Below are 20,447 nucleotides of genomic sequence, written 5' to 3'. Positions count from 1 at the left end.
CTGACACAAAACCAGTCCTGTTTCCCACACAGTCAATATGGCTGCCTCAGAGGAATGACTAAAGTTTGCAAGGTGCCTTCACAGACAGGATTTCCAGAGCTGATCAGAGCCCACAGCAACTCCTTTCTCTCTCTGCCAGATGCTTTCTGGGGGGATAAAAACTGCCACGAAACACCTCAGAAGCACTAAGCACAGAGAAAAAGGCACAATTGAGCTGAAGAACCTCATCCTCTGGTGAACTCTGGTTCAGTACAGCATTGGAACGTGTATTTTTGAAACTCCTGTTCTCCCCTAACTCACTCCATGTATGCCCACGCACCTCTGCTTGCCTCCAAGAACCCCTACCATCAGCCACCAGCTTTTGAAGCTGTCTGCAGTCACATGAGCTCTGTCCCTGAGCTCATCTTGCACCAAGACCCATTAGGGCAGCATTCACCAACACCTCCCCTTTCCTTCATTTTCCTGTATAATTCTGCAAAACCCAGCATAGGGAGCCTTGGGCATGGTGTGCAGCTCAGAAGGAGCACTACAGCCAGGCACTTTCTCTGAGGATGATTTCTTCCCACTTGAAGATAAGCAAGCTGTACTAAGAGTTCATCATGAACTTCTCCTATTAGAAAAGGAGGAGGGGCATATCTTTTCAAAATACATCTGGAGATTGAGGTGTTCTTGCTGCTTTGCCTTGAAACTAATGCATATCATTTTTAATACTGTGTTCATAACCCTATTTGTTAATAGCCACAGATGCTATTAAATGCTATGTAACAAATACACAGGAGATACAAATACTACAAAAAAATTATTAAGTTGTGCTATTTTGTTGTGCAAGCTTTTATTCCCCTTCCAGGTTAAAACTGGGGGCTATGCAGAACAAATTGCATGTTAAGTCCCTATTTCAATTATGGATTCCAGTGTCCTCCTGAACATATTAGAGAGGTGTAGCATACACTAACATAAGGAGTAACTAAACATGACAGTCCAATAAATCAAACCACTTCAGACAAAAAGCTTTGCATTTCAGAAAGGAAAGCATAATAAAAACAAGCATGTTAGAGTCTCAAATATGTTTCTATTGCCAGCTATTTAACATACCTCTCCTTAATGCACCTGGTGATACACAAAAGCACAGCAGCTATGAGAAGAACAGTATTACACCATGGAAGCACTTCCACCACTGCCTTCAAAGTATAAAGACTTTTCTACACTGAACATTACCACTGGAAGCTGTACTGAGTAACCCAAATCATGATTTTTCTGAAGATTACCCAATTTTTTGCCCTTACAGACATTGATACACTGCACAGCAGGACTTGCCATGCTTTAGTTAGATGAACCAAGCTTCTACACATTACCCAGCCCCGAAGCTTGTCTGATACTACGTTCCCCAAATGCTATTTATACTGTCTATCATAATACTAACTTGAAGTTAAAAATACACTTTTTTTCAATAAAAGATCCTGCTTCCTTGCTGAAATTTCTCAATTAAATCCTACACTTCAACATTATCATCATTTCAATTGCACATCTCAGGCAGGATTTCAGTCCTACAGCAGAACAAACTGCGGTGTCATTCAGCATTCAGAAGCTTTTCCAATTAATCCCCAGTCATTGAGAATTACAGCTCCACAATGCTGAAGTACTCTGAATTACTACTTAGCATGAGAAAACCCAATGGCCAATACTGAAGGGTCATACTGCCTCTAAATCCAATCTGCAGCAAGATTTTTTTTTTTTCCCCATTTTAAAATGATTTGTAGGTCCTGCAACAGTATAAATGACATTCAGTATTTTAATGGATATCACAGTAAGAATCTTAAATGAGAAAACTGCACTTCTGTCATTCACAGAAAGGTTGATGGAGCCGGTGACTTCACAGCTCTACATAAATCCCTCACAATAAGTTTGTTTCAGTCCTTTCACTCTTTGTTACAGCCTGCATCTTAATTGAGATGAACACATCAACTTGCTAGTAGCATTTTTCATATTTGGGGTAGAAAACAGAGTACTGATGTTAAAATTAACTTAAAATAATTATCTGTACTTGACTTTACAGACCATTGAGCAGTGGTGCACGTCAATGCTCTTGAGGGAATCCAAATGAACCTTTCTTGACATTCCTACCCATTGGAAGGACAGGGATTTCCCACAGCCACCACACTTACTGATTGAACAGTATCCTGGACCGGACTATGAACTTGAAGATGTACTCCAAAGCTTTCATGGCTTTAAAGAGTTGGTCAGTGATACCACACTTCTCAGCATTATCCACGTACGTTTTCAGAACTTTAGTCAGCTTGCTGTTTCAAAACAGAAACACAGAGAAGTTATAAGCATGTTCACAGCAAAGAATTTCAATGCTGAGAGACTGAAAGGAAAATTGTGTTTCAAGTAGAGCCCTCCACGGTACAAAATTAATTATGCAACTAATAAATACACATTATGAACTTGCTTGTGCTGATTAAGTAGCTGCAACCTGTTCTTGGGTGAAAACACAGACTGCGTCACTCAATGCACAACAATTGAGAATGTCTTGGTAAGATTCCTGTTACTCTGGATATTCAAAGATGCTCCAGTTAATAGGCCAATAAAAGGGTACAACTACCACTAATAGTAAAAAAAATAAAATTAAATAAATTAAACACACACACTTTGGTAAAATTAAAGCACTGAAAATGGGAGTGTCTTGCTTCATTAAGGTCTTCCATTTATGTAGCTTTGCCTGGTGATTTTGGACTAGAATTTGTGAAATGTATTTCTTAAGAATTCATAAGACAGCAGCTAAGAATGTGGAATAATGGAATTTCCAAGTGTGTCAAATTTGGAAGTAACACAATTTTAAAAATAGCACCATTCTGACTACCTCATTTTGAATGAATATAAACCACTTACGTAAATGCAACTACAAGCAATTCTGCATTAAAATATCCTAGCTACAGCGCATGCTTCAACATGCACATTAAAAGTAAGTACAACCACTGAATCACAGAATGGCCTGGGTTGAAAAGGACCATAATAACCATCCAGTTTCAACCCCCCTGCAATGGAGTAGGGTCGCCAACCCCCAGACCAGGCTGCCCAGAGCCACTAAATACAAACACTATATACCACTACAGACAATAACGTTGTAGAGATAGACATCTTGATATACAAGTATTTCTTTTAATAGGAATTTGAGAATTTCAGTAGCCACTTGGATATTGTTAATGCAACCTCTCTTAACGTAGCCTGGTGTAATAAAAGCAGAGAGGCAGCAGGGATCTGTCACAAATCAAGCCAACACTTAGGTCTTCCCAACACCCAAAGCTGAAACCTGCTTCTACATCTCTCTGTTTAAAGGAGGGATAGATGCTTTCCCTGCCTACCAGCAGAAAGGCCATCTCCAGCAACAAAGGCAGCTGCTGCAGGATGCTCCATCCTTTATGTGCATCCACCAAGGCAGCAGAAGTGGCAGCAGCTCAGCACAGTGAACGTAATATCAAAGCTGTGACTAAAGGCATAACTTCTTCACTATTTTAAATCAATACTCCTCAAACCTTTTCTGCTCACTTAACAGAGACTGTACAACAGCAAAGCATACAGCAGGTTTGCTTGGCTGAATTTTTTTCCTCCTACCACCAAGAAGATATCCATTATGTATTTTTCTCCTACAAAACCAGTCTGAAGCAGCAACAGTGGACCAAGAAATACCTAAGGCAGCAAAATGTAATGGATCTTTGTTTGCTCTTCACTACTTCCTCCCCAAAATGACAGTAATAAAGATAATATAGGAAAAGACACCAATTTAATGCACCAAACAACACATATTTGAAGAATCTTAAATAGATACTATTTCCTTTTCAAGTATTACTGAGAAATGCTTACAAATATTTTTCTTACAAAACAACTTCTGAGTAAGTCAATTATCCCCTCTTTCAATACAAAGTCAAGACTTTCTCCTTGCAAATATTTTATTGCTGCTGTTTTAGAAGGGAAGACATAATATATTCAGTCTTCCACACATCGAGTTCTATGGGCAGATTCCTAATTAAACAAATAGCTAAATAACATTATCTGGAAGAAAAAAAGCCATATCACATCCCCAATTTAAAAAAGGAGTTTTGAAGACTTACGTGTAGGCTAACGTAGCACTGAAATGCTTCTTAATGTATGTTTCCAGGACAGGATTAAAATGTTGAAATTTTCTGTCAGCAATCAGTCCAATGATAAATACCTGAACAATGAGAATAATTACTGCAATACACACAAAATCAATCCTGTACATTCGACCACTATTTTCAGACCACAGTAGTAACATTAAAAAGAAAGACAGACTCTGGCTTTTGATTATTCTCCCCATATACAAATACTTCTCCTTCCTGTGAGCGTTCCCTGCTCCAAACAAAGCTTTCTGACCCAGCCCTAACTTCTGCTGCTCATCCAACTCCAACACTTGGATCCTCTCTGGGAAGACAACATGATGCTATCACGCCATACCTTCCAATCACACCCAACTGAAATTTCAAAGATAATAAAAAGTTTCCATACATTTTTAACCAAAAATACTAACTAGTTCAAGGCTAATAACGACTGCATCAATAGAAAACTGCATTCTAATATTCACATCACGATCACTTTTTTTATTCCTAATTACAGTACCTACATTTTAGTCTATGCAGGATGCAAACTTACCAAAGCATCAAACACCAAGGTGTCAAATGTCTCACTCTCTGAGTTCTCCATCATTATGTTAAAAAGTGCATCCAGAGTGTCTTGAAGGAACTATAAATAAATACAGAAGCCACCACATTTAAGAGGAAAAATAAAAATCAGGTTTCACATAAGTTGATGCAGCTTTCATTTACGCAAGACGTTTTGGAAAGTTAGCTGAGAAAGGGAAAATTTAACATTGTTTGTTTGCAAATTCTTTTTAGTTCATTACTGTAAATCCATATCACTCAAAAACAGGGAAAAATATTTGGTACTTGAAGAAAACATTTAATCTATTTATAGTAGACAAACAAAATATATTCCAAAACTCAGTACCAACATACAGCCAACAGGGTCATGCATTTTCTGAAGACTGATATTTCATAGCACAAACCAGACAAGCAACTCACACTCATGCCAAACCAGTCACCCTGAGCAGTTTGAGCTGAGCAGTATGAAAAGTGCACAACGTATGGCTTTTCACAGCTGCACAATTCCAAATGACAGCATACATGCAGGCGTGGGACACAGAGCACACAACCTCCTGCCCCAGCCCAAAACCTACAGGTCTATCCCTGCACAGAGGAAGTCTTCACTAGCCAGCTGGCTGGACACCCTGATCTGTGCAACACGAAAGTAAAAGCAGATTAGTGTCAGGGGATACAAGTTGAACAGAGTGATAAAAGCTGTTTTACACGTATTTAATTACAGCGTTGCATCCCACTGACAGCAAGCACCACATTGGTAAGCCAGAGATAAAATACAACCACTTCTATCAGCACAGGTTTCTGCATCTGCTCATCCTCTTCCATCAGACAACAAAAGCAACGTGGGGTTCTCCAAGGCAGAACTGTCCTGCCCACTGTTCGTTTTGGTTGAGAAGAGGTTTAACCTAAGATTGCAAATTAGTCTCAAAGTAAAAATGTTGTTTTTTTTTTTTTTAATCTGGTAGACAAAGTACAGCAGAGGAGGAAAACATAAGCAAACACTATGCAACTGCTTCCTGAGATTATAACCCCAAGGAGATACTACATGCCTTGTGAGAGCAATGGAAAAACACCTCAACTCCCACCTTCCTCCCTTAGGGGCTTCTGCCTGTGCAAGGAGTTTCCTGGGCTACAAGTGATTCATTTGGTCTACCTGCTGAATCCAGAGGTAACTCTCAGGAGCTAATGTCAACCTAGAAGCTTGCTAAATATAAATGAATATCCAAAATTTCAGCATTTAAGCACCAGCAGCTCAAGGAGAAAGTACAGCACTGTTAGAAAAAGTTTGCCTTGGTTTTAAGAGTACTGTCAGGCCCAAAGCACTGCCTGCTTAGGTCCTAAGTCACCAAAACAAAGGATGGTCAGAAGCCTGAGCCACAACTGGGTAATCCTTGGTTTCACATTGAGGCATCCTACATGGCGTGGCAGTGGTACAAGTTTTACATCTGTGTACAGGGACTTCACATAGCAGCACGAGGGATGCAGAATCAGTGCTGCTGCTATTAACAAGGAAACAATTTTCAGGCAGGGAGACAGCCTACACAAAGACGTTTTGAACCTGACTGTAACAAATACAGCAAATCAGTGGTCTACAAAATAATGAAAAAGGTGTAAAGAGCAGCACGAAGCACTCGCTCTTCTGTCCTGGGTGTAAATCAAGTTGTGCCCCAATTCCCACATACAAGGAAGATGTGAATAAGGCTTCGTACAAGTCCTACAGCAGTGCAGGGAGATGGAGTGCCAGAAAACTAATATTGCTGTTACTGGAATCTCATTTGCACAGCGTTCTGATGCTTCTAAAATCACCAGTATCCATCAGGCACTGATCTGCTGTGCGCTCGCTGATGTCGTTTGGAGAAGAATGAAAATTACAAATGACAGCACTATGACAACACTCATCAGAACCAAGTGCCAGGGTCAAGTTTTGAGCCGTCCAACGATCCATAACAAAACAGCAGTAAGGAAAACCTTCCCAAAAAACAGACCGTATCTGAGATCCTATTCTCACCGTGCTCAATAAAGAACAATATCAGCAGCCTCGCATATTTTATGTCACTTTAAGATAGGCATGCTTTAATATTTCTATTAAAAGCATTAAAATCCAAATGAAGCTAAAACACTCCAGGCCCTTAAGGGTCATCTGTCCCCAGTACAGTACATCTTCTGACACTTTATTACATTCGATTTAGTAGAACACATTCAATAAAGTCTCAGCCTACTCTTTTCCATAAATAAATCTGTCTTTATGTAGGGCTGTGCAATCACACAGTGGCCTTGGCAAATGTAAATAACTTGGCTCAGCTCAGGATTTTCAGGAGAAAGAACTTCACACCCATCTATTAAAAATATATTAAATAACATAATGCGATCATTCTAAGATCCTGCAAAAAAAACCACCTTTGCCTTAATGTATCCATATATAAAAGTCACAGGAGTAACTAGAGGACGCCATCAAAAATTTCTTCATTAATACAAATTTGCAGGTTCCGTCTGTTTTTACCAGTACTTAACATCTGAAATGTTCTTAGAAGGAAAGAAGATTGGCATCCTGAAGGCTAAGAGACACCTGGCTATGATTTAATGTGTAAGTGTGTGTGGTAGGGTTAGGGAAAGAAAAAAAGAAAAAAAGACCAAATAAACATTTGTGAAATTAACTTGTTACCTTAACAACTTCACCACCATCAACTTTCATCAACTGCTTCAAATTCTGCTGCAACAGGTTCGTATTAGATCTCCATTTCAGAAGTCCCAAGAGATCAACTAGAGATTAAAAAAAAATTCTATTATCATGTGGGATATTTACATTCACACACGCTGTAACTGTGTTCAGAACAAACAGGTTTATTGCTATAGGTCAGCCATTCTCACTGGACAATTACACGTCTAACATACCTCTGACACTGCAGAAAACTAGCAGAGTATCTTTGTCCTGGAATAATTGTGGAAGGCTTTAAATAAAAGCAGACTGATTTTGAAATGTCATCAGTGAAATCTGGGCCAAGGAAGCCCGATCCCTCATTTCTCATTTGCTGTATACAACAGTTGTGTGTTTAAAAAAAGATGCCAACATATAATTAGTCATCCACCAACACAGCAATATCCACGGGGCTGTGATTCTTCCAGTGTGAACGTTTCTAGCTTCTCTGCTCTCTCTAAATACCATGAAAGCAAATTATGACAGCACAAGCCAAACAGCAGCAAACTATGTTAATTCAGGGGGAAAGCTGTCTGCTTAGTAACTCATAACATCCAAACTGGTCGGCTGCTTTCTAGTGATGGACGGAGGCATGGGTTGGATCATGAGATGAGTCAACTGCAAGCAGTCTTGTCCCCAAATCCCACTGTTAAGATGCTGTTGCTCCATCTTTCACTGATAACTAGAAAACACACCAGGCGTGCTCTCTGTTGAAGAACCACAGCACCATTTTCCAGTGAGACAACTCACAATCACGTTCCACCTACAAAACAGCATGCCATTAACAACCACACTGCAGCACCAGTAAGCTATACCTACTTCTGCATGGTTTTTTTTAAGATGCAACATGGAGCTGCAAACAAATCCAGAAGTCCAAGATCATCACGCCTCCACCAAAATAACATTGGGAAGAACTTCTTCCCAGTTTCATTAAGTCAGTTTTCAGCACACAACAAGCTATCTGTAAGTCATCCTTGGTACAAGAGCTCAAAGAGAAATCTACAAGATTTTAATGATTGCCTTGTTTAGTGACTGAATTATGAATGCATACTACTAAATACCAAAAAACGTGGCTAACATTATGTGACTTCTGCCAAGGTAACTCTTAAAACTAAAAAACAGCATCCCAGAACCAATCTCCCCCATGCTTTATTCAGCCCCTCAAAGCAACCAACAGAACATTGGCAAAGACATGCATCTGTAGAGTCAAACGTGCAAATAACACAGAGACCCAGAGCAGCTGCTGGATGTTCCCAAAATCTTTCACTCTCTGGTAGTACGGTTAGGGTAGCATGGTTAGTGGTGGACTCAATGATCTTTAAAGGTCTTTTTCAACCTGAGTGATTCTATGATTTTATGGAAGGAATAAAACTGTCTCCAGCGCAATTTTTGTTGGAGTAACTTCTCCTCTTAGCAGACTAAAACAAGCCTTCTCTGTCTTTGGGGAGCATTCAAAGCTGAAGTGGTGCAGTACAACAGCCATAGCCCTCCATTTTTTTTTTTTATTTTTAATTTATTCTGTGGGAAGTCTATGGGTCAAAACCAAAGTCTCAAAAACTCAACATCAACAGAGAAAGTGCTTCTGAAAGAAAGTTGAAGATGTCTCTACAAGTTAACCAAAGCACTTCACGAATACATTTATATCAGGTTTCTAACACTGAATTGGGTTTCAGTCGGACTTCTAAAAAGGCACCAGCTTGACAAAAGAAATGAGCTGGACAAAAGCCAGCCCACGTGTTTGGAATGGGGTTGTGCAGTGCCCTAAGAAAACAAACCCATATGCACTTTCAGTGTGATGGCATAGCAAATGCATAATGAATATACATGTGTGAACTGAAAATGTCAATGTAGTCCAACAATGAGAGAGAGAAAAATAAGTTACAGTGTACAGAAAGAATGTGCCTTCACTCTGTGACTGCAAGCATTAGCCCCAGCAAAGCACCAGTCAACCACTTCATCCTACTCTCTCAGTAAGCGTAGGCATAAAATAACACAGTAAGTAGAACAGGGTAAGAATGTGAACTGCATTTATCCTATAGAAAATAGTAATTACTATAGGCTCTCTAGATCAAGTGAAATTTATAGGATCGGGAAATACCAGAGGAAGAAGACTGAGGCTTTTTGATTGCAAAGGGTTAGAATAAGTATCTAGCCTGCCTATAGCCAGTAACAACTTTAACAGCTTAACACATGTGATGCTGTAAGTTAAACATGAAGATCATCTTTTATACCTTAATTAACAACAGGCAACAAATGGTCCAGTGTCCTGATTATGCTCTTTTCTTGACTCGTATGCATGCAAAGGTTTCCCTTCACTGAAGCATCAGAACACCTCAAGTGACAATGGTGATCTAAGGCATCACCTGTAAACACCTTGATTGTTCAAGGATCTCTCACTGCCTTAAATTCCACAGTTTTAATAGAGATGATCCATTTTATTACATTGAAATGAATTTGATATTTATGTCCAAGTGTTTCTTCAGCCAATAAAGGACATATTTGTTACCAAACCATCTCGAGAGCAGAATAAAAGTAGAGGTATATGGCAGCTGAATCCTCCATGTCTGGGAAGGAGATGATCTTCTTCCTCAGATGGCAAAGCAGTAGAATGTGGTCAAGAGGCAAAGCCATGACAAGCAGCATCTTCCAATGCCTCCAAGAGTTCACTCATCTCTGAGGCAGCTGGGGCTTTGCTTGGCATTGCCTTTTATTATTATTATTTTAAACAGTCCTTCTCAGGTCTGTTCACCTTCCATTTCTCTTCTTCCTAAAAATTAAACTCAAAAATCGAAGGAAAACACTGTTCCTACCAATGTATTTTGCTACTAATGCTAGTTGCAAAAAGCAATATTACCACTTTGCAGTTCATAAAGAATGGAAATCCTATGAGTGTTAGAGATGCTATATACTGCCTGCAACATCAAACATAATGCAGAAAGAACCACATGATTTATTAGCACAACTTCACAATTATTAAAAATGAGATTTGAAGCCTATTCTAGGAGAGCAGAGAAAAATATTAGAGATGACCAAAAGGAGAAAATTATTTTGGTTTTGGTAGCTGAGAATAATTGTTCATTTTTATTTATTGCTAATTAAGGCAGCAGTATTAACTTCTGTAGAACTGTGAGACAATATCAGCTTAAGAAACTATATTCTGAAGGGCAGCACCAATTTCTAGGTGAAAAATTTGAGGATTTTAGAAGTTGTTGTGTTTCCTTTCTAAATTGTCTAAGAATGCACGGTGATCTTCTTTAATACTGTGATACTCTGAAGAAGTGGCTCTGGCAACTTTAAGGAAGTTGCACAGACAACATTATTACCTGTAACATTAAGTAGAAATCAAAGATGAAGGAATACTGTATGTAAACGAAGCATGAAAAAATGCCGAGTCCTAATTTGAGTAATTTTAATAGGAGTTGTTCTTTGAAAACAGTCAGCATATTGACCACTATGAAATATTTCCAAATACTATTAACGTCTAGAAAAGACTGAGAAAGCAAACAAGCAAAACGACTCCAACATTATCAATCACAAACCAAAAGCAGTAAGTACTTCCATTTCACAGGGTGCCTTCTGTATTCTACAAAATCCCCAAATCACTGTGTTACTGCTGAGCTATGATCCTGTATTCGCGATGAAATTCCAGAAGTCATTTCTGCATTTTTTGCTAAGCATCCTCTTAGGCTATAAGACTGCCAGACTGCAGTAAGTCTGATGTGCTCTGAATATAAAACACCTAGGATGTGCTTGGAGAGAGATGTCCCTGGAAAAGACCGCAATAGAACTGTGAGTTGAGTAGGAAGTCGCAGAGTAGTAACTTTCCCCCTGGACAGAAGGGTGACCAAAGAATTAATTAATGTGACAGCTCCAAGCACAGCTCCCCCATCCCCACCTCCTCATCCCCAGTCTCAGCTCCTGGTGATTCAGGGAGGAAAGATGCCACTGCCCAGCATGACTCACACCCAGTGACCCACCCACACTCCCAGCCCACCATCACTGCAAGGAGAAGCCATGGCAACTGAGCACAAAAACTAAAGAGAGGGCACAGTCTGGAAGTGTGAAATATTTGCTACGGTGGCTGCCACCAGCCCTGGTTGCTGCAGCCTCTGGATGTGGCCAGGCAGCTGACAGGTACGCATGAAAAATGTATATAAGGTGGTTTTGAAAAGAGCAAAATACACTGATTCCAATCCTAGCTTTCCATAAGAATATGTCAGTGGGAGAGAGGCCTCCACATAACACATCCTCATGTACACAACTGTCTGTCCAATACTAAAGAATGACAGAGCTCTCTTTGGGCACAGCATACAGAAAAAGGATATTGCACCTTGAAAACAACACAAAATAGATTATTGTGGAGCACAGCCATGATGTTATCTCCCCCTGAAAACAAACTCACCCTCTCTCTTAGTGCTATTATTCACATCCACGCAGCAGTGAAATGTCACAGGGCCTGTTTCCAGTGTATTTCAGTATAAAAGTCTCAATTGTGTGGCAAATGGAGGCACCCTGGGTTAAAGGGATGCTGATATATTCTGTTTACTTGCAGACACGCTCCCGTAAAGTAAAACTAAGCAGGTGGAGAGAGCAGAGTTGAGATACTGAACTGTGAGTAGATACTTTCAGAGGACCTTGGCAACTTAATCCAAAATAGTGTGTCAAGCCATCCACCATCCCACTCAGAGGAAGTGGGACTGAGAAGACTGCATGCAGGTCACTGCATACAGCTCCACTCAAGCTGCAACACAGAAACTCCAGTGCTTCTATGAACTCACCATTCTGTGTAAGTTTTGTAGAACAGACCAGAGTAGAAATCTGGAAAGAGTCTTTGCTGATGGTGCAGCTACCAAGGTTCTGCATGCTCTTCCCTGTTGCAGAGTGTCCCTTTTCCTCCAACTCTATTTTAGTGGAAGGCAGACTTAAATACGTGGAGGCATCCTCAAGCTTCTTTGCTTCTGCCTGCAGCAGAGTTTTACATGCAACATGAAAAACAATTTAAAAAAAACGAGCAAAAGTCCTCATAATAGTAAAATTTTATTATTTGCCCTGGAATTTCTTAAGAGTTGGCTCCACAATTGGAGTTATCCAATGAGTCGTTAACAATTGCACTAACCCATCTACAGCTTGGAGCCAAGATCTGATATTTAAAGGGCTAGACAAGTAGCTTTCCCCCCAGCCATGAAAATCCATATAAATAAAATTCAATTACAAGCCTAAGAAATTCAACAATTAAACCATCCCTGAGAAAACAGATCCCAGGCTTAACCATCAATCTGCCATGCTGGCAAGCTGCACAGTACTTGCTAATTAGTTTCCTGATCTACTATAATATTCCATAACAAGCATCTTGTTGTGTACATCATTGTGTAACAAAGCAGTGCACTGGAAATAAGCAGTGCTCATACTTGGCCACCAATTATGGGAAGAGTATCTCAAAATTCTGTACCTTATAAACTATAAGGTCATGTTCTCCATCTCTCAGCGTTGTTCCATCGTATCTCATGAGCTTCACAAACGCTAGGGCAAATATTTTTTCAGATTTATCTTTGGCTGTTAAAAAGAAGAATCATAATTAAGTATTCAACATTAGTAGCGACACTTCATCTAAGGTGTAAAAAAAAAAAAAAAGGACAACCTGTATGCGAGTGATATCCTTAGAAAGGCTCTCATTGGAGAATAAAGATGAAAAAAAATGGTCTTTTATGTGTAACATAGAACCAAAAACAGGAAAAAAAAATGCATCAGTGTCTGGCCATGCTAACCCACTGTACAACCAATATAAACTAGCTAATGCATTCAATTATGCTCTCATTGTTCAACACGTAGTATCAAAAAATAACAAACAAGGCAACCATGGTTAATAGAAATCGCAAAGTAGATTATGAAGTAAAACCAGAAGGAAAGTGCAATCAACTTGAGATGGTCCAATGAGCCTATGAAGAAGCACTGGGGTCCTAAAGCACAGACTGTAATTAATTATTTAAACCATGGCTACTCTAAATGTTTGTACCATCACATATTTTTTCTTTTTACTCTAGTAGTCTGCAGTTCACAATCATAATTTTGACACCAGTGACTCTAATTATCTGCGTACAGAGTTTTCATTAGTAGGTACTAGTCTCAAAACGAAGAGAATCTCTTATTAATGACCATTCTACAAAGCATTCTGCTTTAACTAAATAACTGTTACGAGGTAATGAATTCCACACTACACAGATGAGTATACATAAAAAGTACTGCATACCTTAAAATGCATCCAATGGACACCACTTGGATTAACACTTGTATTCTGCAGCAAAAAAAAATTGCTGCCAACATAAAAAGGTATTCTTGTCCAGTGAGACAACCATTGCCATTATTACAGAGAATGAATGTTATCACAATCAAGATGAACCCCCAAATTTTACTAGAGAGCAACTGCTGACAAATGGAAGATGTTTAGCAAGACTGGCTGGACGCTCAGCCTACCAAAGCATCTGAGCTGCCAACGTTACCCAAAAGCTGAGGAGAACCACAAACCCTTAATATCACTTATTTCAAAACAACCACAAGTCAGCTTGAGAACCAGAAACGGAAACCAAGTTTCCTAATAGCTTCTATTACTGATCCTAAGCTACTAAACATTTAAATATCTTCACTACCACCTACCTCTAAGATGAGCAACACCACAACCCTCCCAGTTCCTACTGAAAGCTTTACTCACTAGCCCTTATATTTGGTTTGGAGAAATGACTGGGCAGGAAAAGAAAAAGGCAATGCCAAAGGTAAGAGCTAGAAGTCGCAAAGAGAAAAGAAGTTGAAAAGCAAACATAAAACAAGCTTATCCCCACAGCAAAACCAACTGTAAGAGTCAATTACAGACGAGAAATTTTATGCCTGTTTCAGCAGATTTTGGCACCAGACAATGACAAGAATCATAATGAAAAGGCCAAATTACTCACAGTCCTGTGACGATCTGTGTCGGAACGTGAACCTCAAATGACTCCGGTTCACATCTTCAATAGGGATTGCGACCTTCATGTTTTGTGAGAGAGGATGGAGAAAGGAAACAGTCAGGGCAGTGTCTTCCAACATACTTACTGCTACCAAATCTCATCTAGACATTTTCAACGCTAGTCTTGGCTCTTTACAAAACATTAAGGACAAGCTTCAGTTGGCCACCAAAGACCAAAGGTCACAGACTCCCCAGGAAAATCAACAATTCTTGCACTAAGAAAAAAGAGGAAAATGAAGCAAGGCTGTTAAGCTACCCAGCAAGACATGGAGATGCTAAGGCTGACACGGCCACGATGGTTGAAACCTCAAAACTTTCCCTGTCAATTCCCCCAGCTCAGGAATGAGCCCACCATACTAAGACAGGCAAAAGTGAACTGTTAAGATATTTACTACCTATGCTCCACTTGTACTACACAAACTATTAGTTCACCACTGATCCCCACATAACCAACATGCAGAGATGTAACTGCTATTCTCCCCTGACATTTTTGTAGAGCTGCTGTATTTCCTCAGCCACATGCACCAGCATGCTCCATGCTGTCTACTGCTCCCTACTGCATCAGAGGTTCTGAGACTCCCAAGCAGCCACTTTCTGTTGCCACACGCAATGAGAGCTCCTTTATTTGAAAGCATGGTGTGGAGAGATGCAGAGAGCCTCTTCTTTGATACGCATCTACTGTTCCCACTGACTACAGAATATTTCATTAAGCTAACATTGGCCTCCTACATAAAAATTGGCATTTAAACTAAAATGTTATTACCCAAGCAGCTTCAGCAAGCTTGCAGCACAATCAGCCAAGTCCCAAAACAACGATGAGTTCAACAGTATAGCAATTATGTTTTAATCTCAATATTCTGCTTTTCTAGGTCAGTTTCATGAAAAGAGTAAAAACCATTCCTAAACAGATGGTGCAGTGCCCCCATAACAGCCATCTTGACCAAAAGGATGAAATAATTTTTTTTTATGCAATGGAAGTCTAATCTATTTTCCAGCCATCTCTGAAATACCTCCTTTTGTTCTACTGAGGATGGCTACAAGCATTCATTTTCCTAAATTCGCTTCTCAAGACTTTCCACTGAAATCTATATTAACTTCCTATGAACACAAATGGATGAAATTATTGCAACGTGTTTGTACCTTCACAGTCTCAAACCAGCGAGGCTGCTTTACTTGGTAATATATTACTGATTTGTACTCTGAGATGGCTTCATCGCCAGCACCAGGAAAAATAACACTCTAAAACACAAGCAGAAGAGAAAATGTTTATGTCCATCTTAATCTCTACTTTTCAATTCAATGAATAAAAAATAAATTAGTAAGTAGGTCAAAATATGTCAGAAAAGACACGCTGATATGACAAGAGAATCATGAGAAGGAGAAAAAGTTGTTGTAAATAAAAATAGGAACTAAAGTTGAAAATATCTAAAAAGATGTTGAAGAGATTAAACATGGATATAAAACAATTAAAAAGTTAACTAAATAATACCTCTAATCTTTTCCCATCTTCGTCATAAACAGACACTGTAACTTCTACATTTTTTGCTGTTGTCTTACTGCCTTTGTCAAAATCTCCTTGAACCAACGTTACATAGATATCATTCCGAACATCACCTACAAGAGAAGCAGCACAAAGTTTGGAGCAATTTTCACAGTGAATGCTTTGATTTTTGAAATGAGCAACAGACAGAATCAATGACCAGCATCACCACTAACACACAGACACACACAGCAAAATGTCTGAAAGCCACCATATTTTGAACACTGTAAACCAACAGTGCTGAAAGCAGTTATGGTTAGCTAAAATTGGTTTAAGATGTGTAAAACTTGAACTACCAATGCATAGAGCTGAAGCTAACAAATAAACAGAACAAACAACCACACAATTATTTCTGGACTGAAAGAATACATCCTCATCGTGAAGATTATGTACCAAATCATTCCAGAAACACCTCAGGTCTCTTGCTGGCTCTATCCTTTATTTTCATTATTAATTTGGAAGGATACACCTCAGTTCCTTCAACACTTATCTCACACATGTATTTTGATATGACAGCCTATGGAGGCCTGCTATAACATTACACTGGGAGATGTTTTTGCTGCTGAGGGTTTCAGGGGAGGCCTACATTTAGCTTTACGTCTCAAAATGCTCTTCAGCCTCACCCCCATTACAGTAAAACCTTGACATGAACTGGGAAACAGGATTTCCAATAATTCCAGGAGGCAGATGGTCTATGTGCCAACATCCCACCGTAACAAGCAGAGGTGCTGAGGCACTCAGAACACAGTGGCTATACTATAAAACATCTGACAAACACAGTCTGCAGCCACAGGAGGAGAGCTGGAACTTGCTCGTTTCTGAAAGTATCTGATGGCTTCTCCAGAGCCCATCAATCTGAAAGGACAGTGACATCTTTTCCTGTATTCTAAAGTTTGGCTTCTCTTACTGTCGGGGTTTTTATTTGTTTGGGGGTTTGTTTTTGTAAATAAGCACCAGACTTGAACATCCACAGAATACACAGAAAGGAGAGACTTGATAGCTCTCTTCTATATGTATTATCTAAAGTTAGCATAAACCCTAACAGACCTGCTATCTCTAGATCAAGCCTTTTGCTCTAAAAAATCCTATCTGCTTTCAGGTTTGGATTCACCTCCAGGAGATAGAAGTTTTACATCTGCCCTTGCTAGGGAGACAATATGAACAGTGCATTTTGTATACATTTTCCTTCACTGGAAACAGGAGAATTTCCATTACCATCTCACTATCATGTCTCTGTTTGGAGGGGGGGGTAGGAGGGAGGTGTTAGTAGATTTATTAATTTCTTCAGCATGTGTGGCAAGTATACACTTATCATCAATCTATACGTATTGTGGGACAAGATCATAGAATCATCAAGGTTGGAAAAGGCCTCCAAGATCATCCAGAAAAGACCTCCAAAATCCTTTGATGACGTCCTATTTCCAATGGATACCACCACCATTTGCAGGTTCTTTTTTCCCCAAGGTTTCTGTGCATAGAGGTATTTAAAGAAGGTTAAAAATTAACAAAGCAGAGTGCATTCACACAATGGCTTACCAGGCATAATAATCTCAGGAAACCCCATTTTCCGAGCCACAGCTGTTGACCTATCCACTAAGTGTGGAAACTCTTTTCTAATCTGATGAATATCTCCTGGAAGAAGTTTCAAAGTCACCCACAAACCTGTTGGGTAAAAATCACTATTATTAAACTTGTGGTTTTCCTAGTTATTGAAGACATTTATCCATTTAGGGGACACATTCAGGAACAACTGCACACAGCTTCTCACAGGCTTACAAAGCCCAGGTCTCAGTCATGACCTAGAACCTTCACTACAACACATCCTAACTGAGGAGAACAACAGGTCAGCAGGATCACAGTACAGCAACTGTAAGAGGGAAACCACTGGGCAGCAGCCTGACACAGAGAGGCCCTTCACATGTCACCATTAACACCAGAACTCCTCCTGGCAGCACTCTGAGAACCAGACTTGTCTCACTCCTCATGTCTTACACACGGGGCCTTGTAGAAACGCGGCTATTAAGCCATTAACAGAACGGCCTCAAGCTCTCCCAAGTTCTTTCTTCAGGGGAATGTTTACCTTCCACAGGAAGAAAGAGAAGCAGCACATTTCCCCTTTCAAAGCTAGGTTACGTTTTACAACCAAGCAATATGGATACACCAAGGCAGTCAGCAGCGACAGCTGACAGATACCCTGAAATGGCTCAGGCCCACCACCCCCATCAGCTGCTTTCAAGGCACTGAACACCCAAATCTACAGCATCAGCTTTACACAGTCAACATTTTCCTCTCTCTTCAGCAGCAGAAGCAGCCGCTGGAGCCAGTGCTTGCCAACTAACATCAGGCATGCTTGTTATAGGGGGGGAAAAAAAAGACACACAAAAAAAGTGTTCCACACTTGGTAAAGTGACTGCCAATTACGTTGAAGCATGAAATAATTGCAGCAGCAATTTTCAGAAAATCCCAAAATTAAAAACTGTGAAAAGAATACCACAAAAATATTCATCTATAAAACAAGTGCGTGAGTAACAGGATAACCCACCATTTAACTATGCATTTGTTTTGTATATATCTGGCAGCTAGCTTACTTTTTTGCTAAAATCTCTCACAAATGGCTCTGGGCTGACTTGTTGCCAAAGACAGTTCTACCAGCTGCTATTTCATTAAACAGTAATGTACCCACAAGGACTGGCCAAGCCACAACATTTTGTCCTCTCTGGTTTGCTGGGGGTGGGCAGGGTCCAGCTTAGGGAAAGCATTTGGAATGAATCAGTTTCCTCCTTTCTGATACGCGTTTCTCACAAGTGAAAACTGAAGAGGGGAAGAATCAGAACCAAGTTTTCCACTTTAGTTTTAAAAAAATTATGTATGAAAATTTAGGTTTACTTACTGTAAGTCATTAAAAAAAAAAAAAAATCAGCAAAGCAGCATATAATTTGTCCCGGACCTATTTTTCATATATTCAAAAGCCAGCTGTAAACAGGGAGCTCTGCACTGGCCTGCCTGTGATTTGTACTGAAAGAAGATCACAGCCAATACTGTAACCAGAGCCGCACAATTCACTTTTTAGCTGGCAGATACATTGTAAGTGTTGTACACAACAAAGGCAAACCAGAGGAAACAAGAGGGATCACTGGGGCCGCTTCCCCCTGCAGAGGCAACGGTGTGGGATCTGATGGGAGAAATCCCCTTCTTGCTTGAAGGGAAGCCAACTGCTGCGAACGCAGCTGCAAAGCAAGGAGAAAGAGGGGAAGGAAAGGACTATTCCTTCCTTCAGCACAAGGCAGACAAACATCTGCAGCTCTGTGGCACAAGGGCAGACTTCCTGAAGCAGTTTTCAGCACAGAAACACAGAGATGCCCCGGCGAGGGACACTGGAGAGAGACAGAGGGTCTGCAGGGCTGACAACAGGGGCAAAAGATGCTGAGCAGAAATAGCAGAATCAACCTTGAAGGAGAGGAAGCACAGCACAGATATATTTTCTGGTACCAAACAACAGTATTGGTGATATTATGCTCCCTTGACTCCATGATTATAACAACCCCATGCTGAAAATCGAGCAAATGAGCATTTATTTTTATTTTTTTTTACAGACACCGGTGTATAGAAAGAACTGTACGTACCCTGACCCTTGTGGTTAACTTCTTTAGCAGCAATCACTTTGTTTATAACAGTCTGAAGGAAATCATTCTCCCCTGCCACCCTGGGTGAAAAACGGGATGATATGTTCAGCTGCTTGTGTCGAATGGCGTCATCCAACGCTAGCCTGGAGGATGCACATGACGACCAACACCAGGAAACAAAGGGTCACAGAAAACCAGAAGTCACAGTAACAAGGAAACACAAAAGATCATATCATAGTTGTGACAAAGAGTATTTATTAGTCAACGCAAGACAAAGGACAGGAAAGGTAACAAGAAAGACAGAGGAAGACCATTAATCAGAAGAACGCTGATCTACTCAAGAGAAGTACAGCAAACTCATGTTGTTACTTCTTCCTTCAGGAACATGCATGCACAGCCCCCGTAATTCTTTATTAGGATAGGAAGGGCATCTCCCACCTGAGAACCCCCAATTAAGCAGTGAAAACCTACACAGGTAGGTTTTTGTTTTAAATACGAAGCCACAGACCGGCTCTGCTGCACCTTCAGGGTCACTGCTGGGGGTCCATAATGGAAGCAGCAGTGCATACAGCCTGAGGGAAAAGCTGCTATCCATCTCACAGAAATGGTAGAGGACAAGAAAAGCAGATAATCCAAACATTCGGTTAAACTTGATGAATAAATGAAAAGATGAAATCTATAAATAAACACCAGCATTAAGTGTCATTTAAGCAATCTTGCCAAGTGCTTTCGACAGCCATTGTGTTGGTGGCTAGTGAATGAATACAAACAAACAAAGATATGAAAACAGAGTTGCATGTGGTACAACAGAAGCGAAGCATGGGATGAGAAGAAAAATGTGGCTCATATATACAGCCTAAGTCTACATTAGAAATAATGACACCAGCATTCATTGCGTGCTTTCACAGTATTCGTGCTG

At 40.1% G+C, this 20,447-nt stretch overlaps 1 protein-coding gene across 3 annotated transcripts in view; it reads right to left on the bottom strand.

The window, feature by feature from the left end:
- Positions 1 to 20,447, bottom strand: part of DOCK1 (dedicator of cytokinesis 1) — a 272,132-nt gene that overhangs the window by 212,752 nt on the left and 38,933 nt on the right. For 2 of the 3 annotated variants that reach the window (XM_031597310.2, XM_090145652.1), the window contains exons 12-22: positions 19,529 to 19,671; positions 17,442 to 17,567; positions 15,855 to 15,979; positions 15,506 to 15,604; positions 14,313 to 14,385; positions 12,818 to 12,921; positions 12,147 to 12,330; positions 7,336 to 7,433; positions 4,669 to 4,758; positions 4,110 to 4,210; positions 2,163 to 2,297 (exon numbers count right to left, since the gene is read on the bottom strand). In XM_031597310.2, the coding sequence (XP_031453170.2) occupies positions 2,163 to 2,297; positions 4,110 to 4,210; positions 4,669 to 4,758; positions 7,336 to 7,433; positions 12,147 to 12,330; positions 12,818 to 12,921; positions 14,313 to 14,385; positions 15,506 to 15,604; positions 15,855 to 15,979; positions 17,442 to 17,567; positions 19,529 to 19,671 (1,278 nt within the window). The remainder of the gene's footprint in view (positions 1 to 2,162; positions 2,298 to 4,109; positions 4,211 to 4,668; positions 4,759 to 7,335; positions 7,434 to 12,146; positions 12,331 to 12,817; positions 12,922 to 14,312; positions 14,386 to 15,505; positions 15,605 to 15,854; positions 15,980 to 17,441; positions 17,568 to 19,528; positions 19,672 to 20,447) is intronic. The other variant, XM_031597311.2, reaches the window with a different exon arrangement.

This window comes from Phasianus colchicus, chromosome 8 (assembly GCF_987193195.1).
Source record: "Phasianus colchicus chromosome 8, bPhaCol1.hap1.1, whole genome shotgun sequence".
In the NCBI taxonomy this organism is placed as follows: domain Eukaryota; kingdom Metazoa; phylum Chordata; class Aves; order Galliformes; family Phasianidae; genus Phasianus; species Phasianus colchicus.
This window is presented reverse-complemented; position numbering and strand designations above follow the sequence as displayed.